General features: G+C 43.1%; 1 protein-coding gene across 3 annotated transcripts in view; it reads left to right on the top strand.

Moving 5' to 3' along the window:
* The window catches only part of DYM (dymeclin), a 244951-nt gene that overhangs the window by 72329 nt on the left and 160441 nt on the right, over positions 1–12181 (top strand). For all 3 annotated transcript variants that reach the window (XM_082497723.1, XM_082497722.1, XM_082497724.1), the window contains exon 8: positions 8541–8723. In XM_082497723.1, coding sequence (XP_082353849.1) covers positions 8541–8723 — 183 coding nt within the window. The remainder of the gene's footprint in view (positions 1–8540; positions 8724–12181) is intronic.

The following is a 12181-nucleotide window of genomic DNA, read 5'->3' as shown; positions in this document are numbered from 1 at the left end:
TTTTTTTTTTTTTTTTCTTTTCAAGTACATTTAAAGAAGTCATTTAAACCATGCTCTTAATCTTTCTATAGCATTGCAGTCACTTTTCTTTAGTATTCAGGAATTAAATACTGAAAATGAATTATAATAATAAAGCATCTGAAATACAATAAAGCTCCTGAAAATTAAGCCCATGGCGATCCGCGCTGGAAATTGTTGAGAGGCGTGTGACTTTGACCTTGCGCAGCACTTTGCATCAAGGGCTAAGTGGTAGCTTGATAGGATTTTAAGCCTAGATGTGCTTTTTCAACTGATTGTGCATTTATTGTGATATAAATTCTTTTACCGTTCCTGTATTCCAAACAGTAAACGGAGTCAGGATGGGCTGGTACAGAGCTGTTGTCTCCAAATGCTTACAGCACTGCACACAACCTTTTAAATTTAGCATCTCCCACGCGTGAATCCTTCCTGCAGCTTGCTGATGACTTAGCAGCCAGCTAGCCCACCGCTATTTAAAATGTGAATTTCTTTTGCTAGACTGTGTGTCGCCCCAGAAACTATTCGCTTGGGGTTGTTTTTAAAACGTCTCGCCGCCTTTGTCGCCAAGCTAGCTTGGGTTAATTCTGTTAGTCTAATGCCAGACAGTGGCAACGTGGAAAATATTGCTGAAAATGAAAAATCGTGACTTTTGTCACTCGTATTAGCGTGTCAGATGTAATGTTGCAAAAATCTATTGTTTATAAGAACTTGTGGCAGCTGCCAAAGTTACTGCAATATTTAGGACAGCCATTTTTATGCCTCCGAGTTTCACAATCTCCCTACCTAAAAAATCTACGGCGCAATCAGATCCGCTTTTTCAGGCAGAGGTTGTGGTTTGTATATACATCAGTGTATTTATGCTCCTTACGGGTTAAACGTTGCTTGAGGATGTAACACTTAACATGCAATTTCATTAAGCCCTTAAATTATTCTATATTTCAGCTTTATTAGTTTCTTGTTGTAATGAATCTTCCAAAACCAAGCAACGGGACTCTCCTAAAATTAATGTAGCTGCTGTTTTTACAGTCTTTTAAGCAAATATACCCAGCGCTCTTCACAATTAGCAGTCTTAAGTTGTTTAAGTAAAGACCTGAGATGTTAAGGATGTGCTAATAAAGTATAAAATGACTTTGACTTGAGACAGAGTCCTGCGTCTTGATACAGCAGTTGCCTCGCTGATCCAGCCTCTCCCGTTTGCCATTCCGGGGACCGCTTTTTCCTCTCCCATTCATTATCGCATCCCATCCCCGTGGCAACATGAGAAATTGCTTACATGGAAAAGTCGTCGTAGGAAAGTATTTATGTATTTTTAGCTTGCTTCTAACACAATGTAGCAGCTGGAAACAAGGACGAGAGCCAGCACAACGTGAACTGCCAGCTCTCCGTGGGCCACCAGAAAGCGTTCATCAGACCGCAATGTGAGAACCATTGAATTGACTTAAGAAATGCAACACACGTAATAAGCATTAAATTAAAAAAAAAAAAAAAAAAAAAGGAAAACAAAAAGCAACCGTCAAGTTCCCAAAGCTGCTGCCTGAATGTCATAAGAATGAAATAGTAATTGTGATGTTTTTGAATAATACGTTACTCGCTGGTTTTGGTGGAGGAAGTATGTGATGGTATCAATTAGATGCAATGAAAATCGCTTCTACTTGAGTTCTTCATAATCTGTGTTTACTGCTCTCTTAGATGTTGTTGCCGTGTTGAACAATCCGCTGGATGCTGGGAGTTTCATAAATAGGAAAGCAGGGTGTGGAGCTGGGACTTGAACAGATTACTGAAACGTAGGCCAGTTCTGTTTGGTGGGGGGTTTCTGTGGTTGGGTTTTCTGTCTGACATTTAATGCTGGTTTTCCTGACTTCTCTAGCCTTGTCTGCTTGTTGCAGAACTGGAAAGAACACATGGGGAGCAGGGTTGTCATTTCAGAATCGTTAAAATGACAGTAAGACCTCATCTCTCTCTCCATCGAACTGAAAGGATGTTGTAGGCAGGTGGGGGGTGGTCTCTTCTCGCAGGTAACAGGCGATAGGACAAGAGGAAACGGCCTCAAGTTGCATCAGGGGAGGTTTAGGATGGATATGAGGAACAATTTCTTCACCAAAAGGGTTGTCCAGCACTGGAACAGGCTGCCCAGGGCAGTGGTGGAGTCGCCATCCCTGGAGGTAAAGACATGTAGACGTGGTGCTGAGGGACATGCTTTAGTGGTGGACTTGGCAGCGTTAGGTTAATGGTTGGACTCGATAATCTTAAAGGTCTTTTCAAACCTAAATGCCTCTGAGAAGATCTTTTGAAGATCTTCATGTCTACCAAAAGTCTTCCTTCTTCCTTTTCTGTCTTGAAAGCAACTGGGGGCTGCACCTCAGTCCTGCAAAATAGTTTCAAAAGCCATCAGACTCCTTGGCAGGATGCTAACGATGTGTGATAGGACTCAGGTATGGGGGAATGAGGAAAGGATCTGCTCTGGCACCAAGCTCCAGCAAGGAGAGAAACGAGCATACGCCAAAAGGCTATGCCAGCGTTAATTGAAATGTAATGCCTCTTCTTAAACTTACTGAAGGATAGGTGGTTCAAAGGAAAACTCGATGTTCAGTTATCAATCTGACTGCATTTTGCAACTTCTATTAAAGAAAAAATAAAAGTAAAAATTCTCCTTTCCCCAGAAAGATACTTTCAAATCAGTAACGCCAATTTCCTCAGTGTTAAATGAATGCTCTTTCCAGGGAGAGGGCTCAGAGAGTTTCTCTTCCGAGCCTTTATACTGAAGGTTGGGAAGTGAATAAGATGTGTTTTCTGGAAGAATCACAACTAATTTAATAAATATCGCAAGAAAACTCACAAATCTACTATAGTTCACATTTTGTTGATATACTAACTTGAAATACTGGTATGCAGTGCTAGAAGTTGTTGGCTATAAATGTCAATGCTTGATAATGAGTACATCTTTGAAGTACCCTCTGTGCTCCTCCCTGTCTCTTGGTTTTAAAATGTAATTAAAATCAAGCTCTTAAAATTTTAGTTCGTCACATGAAAGTATAAAAAATGCATTTAAACTCTCCGAGTAGGTCCAAACGTGAACCACCTTTGTAGTTTGTTGTGTGAGAGAGCGCAGAGTGTCAGGCTGAGATTTCTGCAGAATTGCGTTTACATTAAATAAGTTTGGTGAAACAAAGTTCCTTTTTTTTTTTTTTTTTTTTTTTTGATGAATGTGTCATAACTTCATTTTGCTATTAAGCGTTCTTCCACAGACCGTCAAACCAGATCAAAATTCTGGGTTTGTTTTCATGGCTGCGAGCAGTGTTTCTCTTACTTACAGAAGACTTCGGATTCTCTACTGCAAAAAACCACACCTTGCTCTTAGGCAAGATCTGCTTTCCTTGCTGTGCCGTTGTATAAATAGGGGGGGAAAAAACAGTTGTGATGGATAGTTTTGTGGAAGAAGGAAAAAAATGGATCTGTTTTGAAGGTAAAAGCTGTTCCTTCCCGAAATATCTGTGTGTTTGCCAGAAATAATTGGTGATATTTTAATATTTCTCGACAAAAATTCTAACAATGTGGTTCCATGAGTCAGGAAATAAAGTTTTATGGAAGAATTGCAATTAGAACTAGATTACAAGTATTTTGCAAAAAGCAGTAAATTCTAGAGATGATCCAAACATAAACTGGTGTAGGGTTTTGGCTTATTAACTTCATCACTTATAATTAGCACCAGAAAGGTCGTATTTGGTAATGTAGAGCTTTCTCAGAGTTTATAGCTCATCAGAAGCAATTTGGGTCATAGAATCATCATAGAATCATTGAATAGTTTGGGTTGGAAGGGAGCTTAAAGCTCATCTCGTTCCCACCCCCTGCCCTGGGCAGGGACACCTCCCCCCAGCCCAGGTTGCTCCAAGCCCCGTCCAACCTGGCCTTGAACACCTCCAGGGATGGGGCAGCCACAGCTGCTCTGGGCACCCTGCGCCAGGGGCTCACCACCCTCACAGGAAAGAATTTCTTCCTAATGTTTAATCTAAACCTGCCATCTTCCAGTTTGAAACCATTCCTCCTCCTCCTATCACTACATGCCCTTGAAAAAAGTCCCTCTCCAGCCCCCTTTAGGTATTGGAAGGCCACAACAAGGTCTCCCTGGAGCCTTCTCCAGGCTGAACACCCCCAACTCTCTCAGCCTGTCCTCATAGGAGAGGTGCTCCAGCCCTTGGATCAGCTTTGTGGCCTCCTCTGGACCTGTTCCAAAAGGTCCATGTCCTTCTTATGTTTAGGGCTTCAGAGCTGGACGCAATATTCCAGGTGGGGTCCCACGAGAGCGGAGTTAGAAGAGCAGAATCCCCTCCCTTGCGCTGCTGGCCACACTTCTTCTGATGCAGCCCAGGATGTGGGTGGCTTTCTCGCTGCAGTTGCGCATTGCTGGTTCATATTGAGCTTCTCATCCACCAACACCCCCGAGTCCTTCTCTTCGGAGCTGCTTTCAATCCAGTCTCCCATTTGTGCTTGGGATTGCCCCAACCCCCGTGCAGGACCTTGCACTTGGCCTTGTTGAACTTCATGAGGTTTGCACAGGCCTGTCCAGGTCCCTCTGGATGGCACCTCTCCACACAGCTTGGTGTCGTTGGCAAACTTGCTGAGGGTACACTCCATCCCAACGTCCATGTCACCAACAAAGATGTTAAATGACACCGGTCCCAGCAGCGACCCCCGAGGAACACCTTTTCACAGCTCTGTGGTTTAGTTTTGAGAATTGCAGCTCGCCTTTGCCACCGCCCAGAGATCTGGAAAGCTTTAAGAAAACTTTTGAGAGTTGCGTTTCCCTTGGGATAGATACTGAAATGCCAAGAGACTGGGAGTAAAGGTATTTTAAAGTGAAATTTAATTGTGAAAGAGTGTGTGTGTGCAAAAGTGTCCAAGCAAATTTCAGTCCATGCTATTAATGATGCCACGCGGCACTAGTACAGCGCTATTGGCTGAAATAGGGATTTTCGTCCTTTTATCCTATTTTATTTTTCCTATGATGTTGTGATGAAGCAGAAGCTGAAACGTGGTTCTGACCACTTTCTCTGTATCGGTGTATATTCATCTTACGTTTAGTTTTCCCTTAGCGATAACTTTATGTCTGAAAAGGTGATAGTGAGGAGAGCTTCTAAGAGGTTGCGATATTACTTTGGGTTTGTTTTGTTTGTTAAAAAACTTCAATATAGCTTAATAGGTTTGAAATTTACCTAAATGTAAAACCTGGTGTAGCAAAGCGCTATTTCAAATATTGTGAAAATATAGAAAATAAGTAGAAACACTATTTACCTTTCTGTCCTCCGAAGCTCTTTAGCTATTTAGCACTTTAAGGTGTTGTTAATGATCAGAAACAATATTTTCCTTAGAAATATCTCTCTATTTGAGTATGTTGGGAGCAACACCCGCTACTTAGCACCTAATTTGCCATCGCATTTTGGAACTGAAAGGAATATTCTGAACCCATTAATGGCACGGGATTGCTTTTCCGGAGAAACAGGCTTGCCAACAAGAGACAGAACTTCAGGAGATGACTCGGGTCATAAATCAATGCGCAGAATTCTCCTGGATGTAATTACCTCGTTCTCCCTGGTGGAAGACGCGATTTCCTTGCCGGTATTTTGGCCATATCCTTCTTTTCCTAACTCTTGAGGAAAGGTGTAGGAATGGCAGATGCCAATCACAGAAGGGTGGGATGGTCGAAAATTAAAAGTGCTGGTTGAACTGAGAACTGTGCTAAAGTTTGAGAGGAAATGTGCTGACTTTGAATTCGTTTAACAAATAAATGATAAATACATTATTATTTCGTTTTTTTTTTTTAAAAAACAATTTCTTTGCGCATTACCTATCCTGATAACTCACGGGAGTTTAAAAGCTAATTTGATGGTCAGCGTTTTTATTCAGCTTTGTTCTGATTTAAGGACAGGGGATCAAACCCACGGTGATAAAGGATTATTATTGCAACGTGAAATTTTCCCTAAGGCGGCTGTAATTATAGCGCTTTTTATTATAAGAACTCCTTCCAGCTGCTTTACGCTGAATGGCATTAGTTCCTTTGCCTTTGACATGGCAGTAATTGCCTCGCGATTGGGGCGGTGAAGGCAGCGTTGGTTTATTATAAAATCAGACTATATAATTACATTTGAAGAAAAAAAAAAAATACTCTTTGGCTTTTTTGTAGGGCTGAGCGTACTTTACGTTCTTTTAATTGCTTATACTACGCTTAGGTTTTGCATTCAGATGGCTTACAGGTTTTTGTGCTGTGCACCTTGAATCTCCCAGGCTAGGAGACTGGAAACTAAACTTGCTTAATTTTTCTGTCTTTTAAGAAAGTGTGTTACAATTCATTTTGAATTTAGACATTATTAAAAAAAAAATGAAATGAGAATGTTGGGGTCTCTTTAAAGTTGAGATTGTTTCTTATTTTGGTGCTGTATGATTTCAAGATTTTGCCCTATTCGGTGAATAATTTGATGAAATGCTCAGTCTCTACCTAAAATGTCAAGATACGCTCAAAAAAATTAAGTGCTAAGCAGGCATTTGGGGACGAATATAATCCGGTGTGATTGGATCTTATCCCCTGGGAGCGTACCGGTAGCCCAGATGCGAGAAAGGCAGTGGCCCAGTGACATTGAAGTTGTCACGCGCCACCATAGCCGTGGAGGGGAGACAAGTTTTATCCTTTTCCCTGAGTCTTCCCCCAGGAACACTGAGTCTGCAGCATCTCTCCTTCAGCTTTGGTACTTCCCCACCCCCCCCCACCCCCCAGTGTAATATAGTCTCATGAGCGTTGGCAAGAAAATAAGGAATTATGGACTCGCTGTGAGAGGAGTCCTCTAATCCTACCTTGCTGCCCCTTCTCCCTCCCAGTCTCCTTAAATCGGTACTTGGGCACATAGTGGGTCAACTTGGTTCCCCAACGCAGTCGTAATTAGGAACAGGGATTTCAAATGCAGTAGTTGAGTTATTGGAGTTGTTATTTGTTTTTTAATACCGTAAGGATTTGTAGTGGTTTTGGCAGTGTCAGGTTGATGGTTGGACTCAACGATCTTAAAAGTTCCCTTCCAACCTAGACGATTCTGTGATTAAGTATGAAAATGACTCTGCTTGCGTTTCGGGCTCAAACATCAAAGTTGAAAGAGTATGATAATGAGAGTTTTAACGAGCAGCTTTCAGGTGCAGCCTTAATGCTGGAGTGGTACACGCACCATATATATGTACCTACATAAAAGGGAGGGTGTTCCAACATGCGGTCTTACTGTAGCTGGTGAGCAAAGAACTGAGAGTTGGTGTGGAGTGATGAGCTATTTACATTTTCGTACCTAATAAGTTTTTGGAGGTCTAAAATGAATGACATTCGGGTGCTTTGTTATATGTCTGTTTTCAGGGCAGTTGTGAGCCAGCAAAAACTTTCTTACCCAAGAGGAATCAGCCGGTCTGAAATATTTTGTTTTGTTTGTTTGACATTATCAATAGTGATTTGTCACTTCAAACTTTTCGTTCTTTTTAACTAGATTTTAAACTTCAAGTTATTGTGATCAGTTTGTACTTCATACCATTACATGTTATATGCAGTCCCTTAAAAAAGGAATTTCGGAGCAGTGTAAGTACTTCCAGCTGGACTGCTTTTTCAAGTTGTTTCATCTTCTGTAGGAATGTAAAAATATGAGCCAGAGTTTAATAATACCTCAAAATTTAAATTTAAATGGCTGTTGATCCTATCTTTTTTCCCAAGAAGTTTATTACTTGCTATTTTGTTGTCTGCCCGCAATAATAAGCGATGATGATCTCTACAGGACTCTCAATTTGGAGGTTCTAGTTTAAGCAGTATTAGTTTTTTGTTGCTGTGTTTTGCCTAAAATATGCTGAGTTTATTAAAATATGCCAGAGTAAAAAAAAATTATTAAAAAATGCCCAGAGGAGTTGTGGAAGCTCCATCCCTGGAGGTGTTCAAGGCCAGGTTGGACGGGGCTTGGAGCAACCTGGGCCGGTGGGAGGTGTCCCTGCCCAGGGCAGGGGGTGGGAACTGGATGATCTTCAAGGTCCCTTCCAAGCCAAACCATTCTATGAAAATGAGAATACATGAGAAAAATGCTGCATGATGGACCGGGTCTGTTTTATTAAAAAGGCAACGTAGAAGCTCCTTTTCCTCTCTTAATACGTTAGCATTATCAGGGTTGCTACCTGAATCCTTCAACTGGTATCTGCTGGCTTTAAGATTCTCCCCTACAAACATACGCTTTTGTTGCATGTCTCCTAATTTCCATTTTGCATATTCCTATGACTTAATTTTCTTGAATTTCCTGTAATCTTTCAATTCCCACCTCTCCGTGCCCACTCCTGTGTGACTCCTGCAATTTTCATTTTGAGGAATCAAGTAGCCGGACCTGTCATGTCATTGTATGAGGGTGAATTGTTTTTCCCTCTTCTCTCTACATGTCTGTCAGGTGCTGTCTTTTCCTCTAGTGGAGCTTTGTTCATTAAAGTGTGACTGCTCATAATATTTTCTTGCCTTTTCTCTCCAGCTGGCCTGTGGACGGTCTTCACGCTAGGTGGAGTGGGGAGTAAACCAACGCCGCAGCTGGAGCAGTGCTCCCCTCTAGCAAACCAGAGTCTACTGCTTCTCCTGGTCTTGGCCAATCTGACCGATGCTCCAGATACGCCCAATCCCTACAGGCAAGCTATTATGTCCTTCAAGAACACGCAAGGTTTGTATCTGTTCTCATTCTAAGCATGAACTGATGAAAATGAATTGTTAGAATCATAGAATAGTTTGGGTCGGTAGGGACATGTAAAGGCCACCTACTCCAACCGCCCTGCAATGAGCGGGGACTTCTTCAACTGGATGAGGTTGCTCAGAGCCCCATCCAAACTGACCCGGAGTGTTTTCAGGGATGGGGCAGCCACAGCTTCTCTGGGCAACCTGCGCCAGTGTCTCACCACCCTCACAGGGAAGAATTTCTTCCTAACAGCTCATCTAAATCTCCCCTCTTTCAGTCTAAAACCATTCCCTCTCGTCCTATGCCTCCTTTCCCTGATCAAGAGTCCCTCCCCAGCTCTCCTGGAGCCACTTTATGGACTGGAAGGGGCTCTAAGGTCTTCCTGGAGCCTTCTCTTCTCCAGGCTGAACCCCCCCAACTCTCCCAGCCTGTCTTCCCAGCAGAGGGGCTCCAGCCCTCCCAGCATCTCTGTGGCCTCCTCTGGACCTGCTGCAACAGGTCCATGTCCTTCTGCTGTTGGTGGCCCCCGAGCTGGAGGCAGCACTGCAGGGGGGGTCTCCCCAGAGCAGAGTAGAGGGGCAGAATCAGTGTTAAGTTGCAAAAACTACTTAGAGGTTCTCTTTCCAAAATTTGTTTTCCCTCTAATCAGATCATGGAAGAGCAGTAACAGCGCGTTTTCTTCTGGGATTTTTGAGGTGGAGTTCCTCAGCTGCTGGAACTTAATGGAAGGGGCAGAGGGAGAAAGATTCTCTTTCCTTCAGACTTGAGAAATTCTAGAAAGCTTTGTCATTTCATAAAATATAAATAAAGCTGACCTGGAAGTAGGTGGGTTATACAAGAGTCTGCAGGAGTCCCCTAAAACTTTATTGCACTTGAGAAAATTCTGTTTAACTGGGAGTCACGTTCCTTAGAACTAAGAGGAGCAACTGAATCACTAACCAGATGGATTTGCTAACTCTATTCTTGTATTGCGAATGCGAGGAGAAACTGCTTCATGTAAACACTTTCATGAGATAGTATGTACGGAAAATTTTGGAGTTGCTTCAGTGCTTGGCTGGTTCCACACCGTCTATCAGGTGATGCAGGTGCGATGCTGTACTGCCTCGGCGCTCCCCGTTGCAGAGGATCTTCCGTGGGACGCAGTAATGCCGTAACGCGGCTTGGACTGCCTGGATAGCTCAGCTCGCAGGCGGGGTGCTGCTTCTCATATGTATTTTCTCCGTACACTTCAATCTCTTCAAGTTTTAGCCATGGGGTTTTGCCTTTCGTTGGCTTTGTGCAGGTTGACAGCGTGCTCAGCTGCTGCGTGGTAACTTGCGGAGTCACATCCGTACCCCTGAGTTGCTCACTTTATTTGAGGGAAGTTCTTATATTCCTTTAACCCGTAAGTTTTTAGCAGGTTGAGCTCTAGTTTCATTCCCCTAAGAAATTTTTGGGGGTTATTAGGATGTAGGATTGTTCTTATAAGTGGAATTCTTAGTCCCAGTGTGGCCCTTTGATTTATTGGATATTGTTTAGTGGCAATTGAGATCAAATTCTTGATATGGTTTTTGGTTTCTTGTTATTTAAACTGAGATCTTCTATAAATGCTTTTTTTTTTTTTTTTGTTTATTTATTTTGGTTGAGTTTGTTTCATGCCGTCAGTAACTAGTAACGTATTTCCTCGAAAACTGTTTTACATGTATCATTATTAAATTTTAAAAGAACATATTCTATCTCAAGAGTAGCGTGAAAAGCCGTTTTTTCTCTAGATGTGTATGTTTATAGAATGACTTATTGTTTCTCCTGAACTTGTTTCCACTGACAATAATTCACTTAACTGAGCTTAAATTTGATTCCTGTGAGCATACTGAGGGGCTGGTGAAAGGAAAATGATTCGAAAAAGAAAGGCTGGTTACGGTCGAAATGATGTGTAGTGTGTGACTATAATGTGAAAACTGGCTTTTTTGTTGAAGTAATTTATTTAATTTAATTGGGACAGAACTAGTAAAATTCAGGATAGTTTTCTTTATTCTACACGGTCTAAAATAGCTTAATTTTTCTGTTGGTCAGTTTAATGTTATGTAGAATAATACAGGATATGCTGCTGTTGCTGATAAATTTCTTTAATACTGTTTAGATATATTTTTTTACTTTTTAAAAAATATCTCTTAATAAAACGGATAGTGAAATGCTATACATATAAGTGGAACGGTTGAAACATCCACAGAAGTGAAGCTTGAAAGTCAACAGACATTCCTCAGCTAATGAGCTGTGGCATCAGGTTGCTGCTTAATAGAACACTTTCAATTAATCTGATTTTTGCTGTCTACATCCAAATTTTCCCTCGTAAAGAGAAATACTCACCTGAAGCAGACCGGTTTCAAACCAGTCAAGGCCAGGTTGGATGGAGCTTTGAGGAACCGGGTCTGGTGGGAGGTGTCCCTGCCCATGGCATTGGGGTTGGAATTACATGATCTTCAAAGGTCCCTTCCAACCTAAACCATAATATGATTCAATCAGTCCCTAATTGATGATTCTATTGAATCATCAGAATTTAGTGATTGCAGGAGGTGTGGGTTCAGAAAATCCAGACTTTGATCTCTCCTCTGCCTGTTGACACCTCGGTTTGGGGAGAGGCAGGGTTTCCATCGCCCATGGGCTGCCCCTCGCCGCTGCGTGTGCGGCGGTGTCTTCCGATTTGGCAGAAAGGAGAAAGGTTTGCTCTGGTGCCTCCTGCTGAGTTCAGTTGAATGGCTGGAGCCCTCGCCCCTCGTCCAGGCCAAGAGAAGCAGCAGCTCCCCGGCACGCTGTCTCCGCTGGGCCCCCAGGAACCCAGTGGGGCTCCTGCAGGTCTTCCAAGCACTTATTCCTTCCAAAGAGGGTGGAGATGTTGTTCAAAATAAGTGATGACTACCACATTCTTCCATGCTGAAAGCTATTTATAGAATCGTAGAATGGTTTGGGTTGGAAGGGACCTTGAAGATCATTCAGTTCCAACCCCCCTGCTATGGGCAGGAACACCTCCCCCCAGCCCAGGTTGCTCCAAGCCCCGTCCAACCTGGCCTTGAATACCTCCAGGGATGGGGCAGCCACAGCTTCTCTGGGCAACCTGCGCCAGGGGCTCACCACCCTCACAGGAAAGAATTTCTTCATGATATCTCATCTAAATCTCCCCTCTTTCAGTGTAAAACTGTTCCCCCTCGTCCCATGTCTCCCCTCCCTGATCCAGAGTCCCTCCCCAGCTCTCCTGGAGCCCCTTTAGGCACTGGAAAGGGCTCTAAGGTCTCCCTGGAGCCTTCTCTTCTCCAGGCTGAACCCCCCCAACTCTCCCAGCAGAGGGGCTCCAGCCCTCCCAGCATCTCCATTGCCTCCTCTGGCCCTGCTCCAACAGCTCCGTGTCCTTCTGCTGTTGGGACCCCCCGAGCTGGAGGCAGCACTGCAGGGGGGTCTCCCCAGAGCACAGC

This window comes from Vanellus vanellus, assembly GCF_965231255.1.
Source record: "Vanellus vanellus genome assembly, chromosome: Z".
Taxonomy (NCBI): Eukaryota; Metazoa; Chordata; class Aves; order Charadriiformes; family Charadriidae; genus Vanellus; species Vanellus vanellus.
Note: the sequence above shows the minus strand (reverse complement) of the source record. Positions and strands in the feature narration are given on the sequence as shown.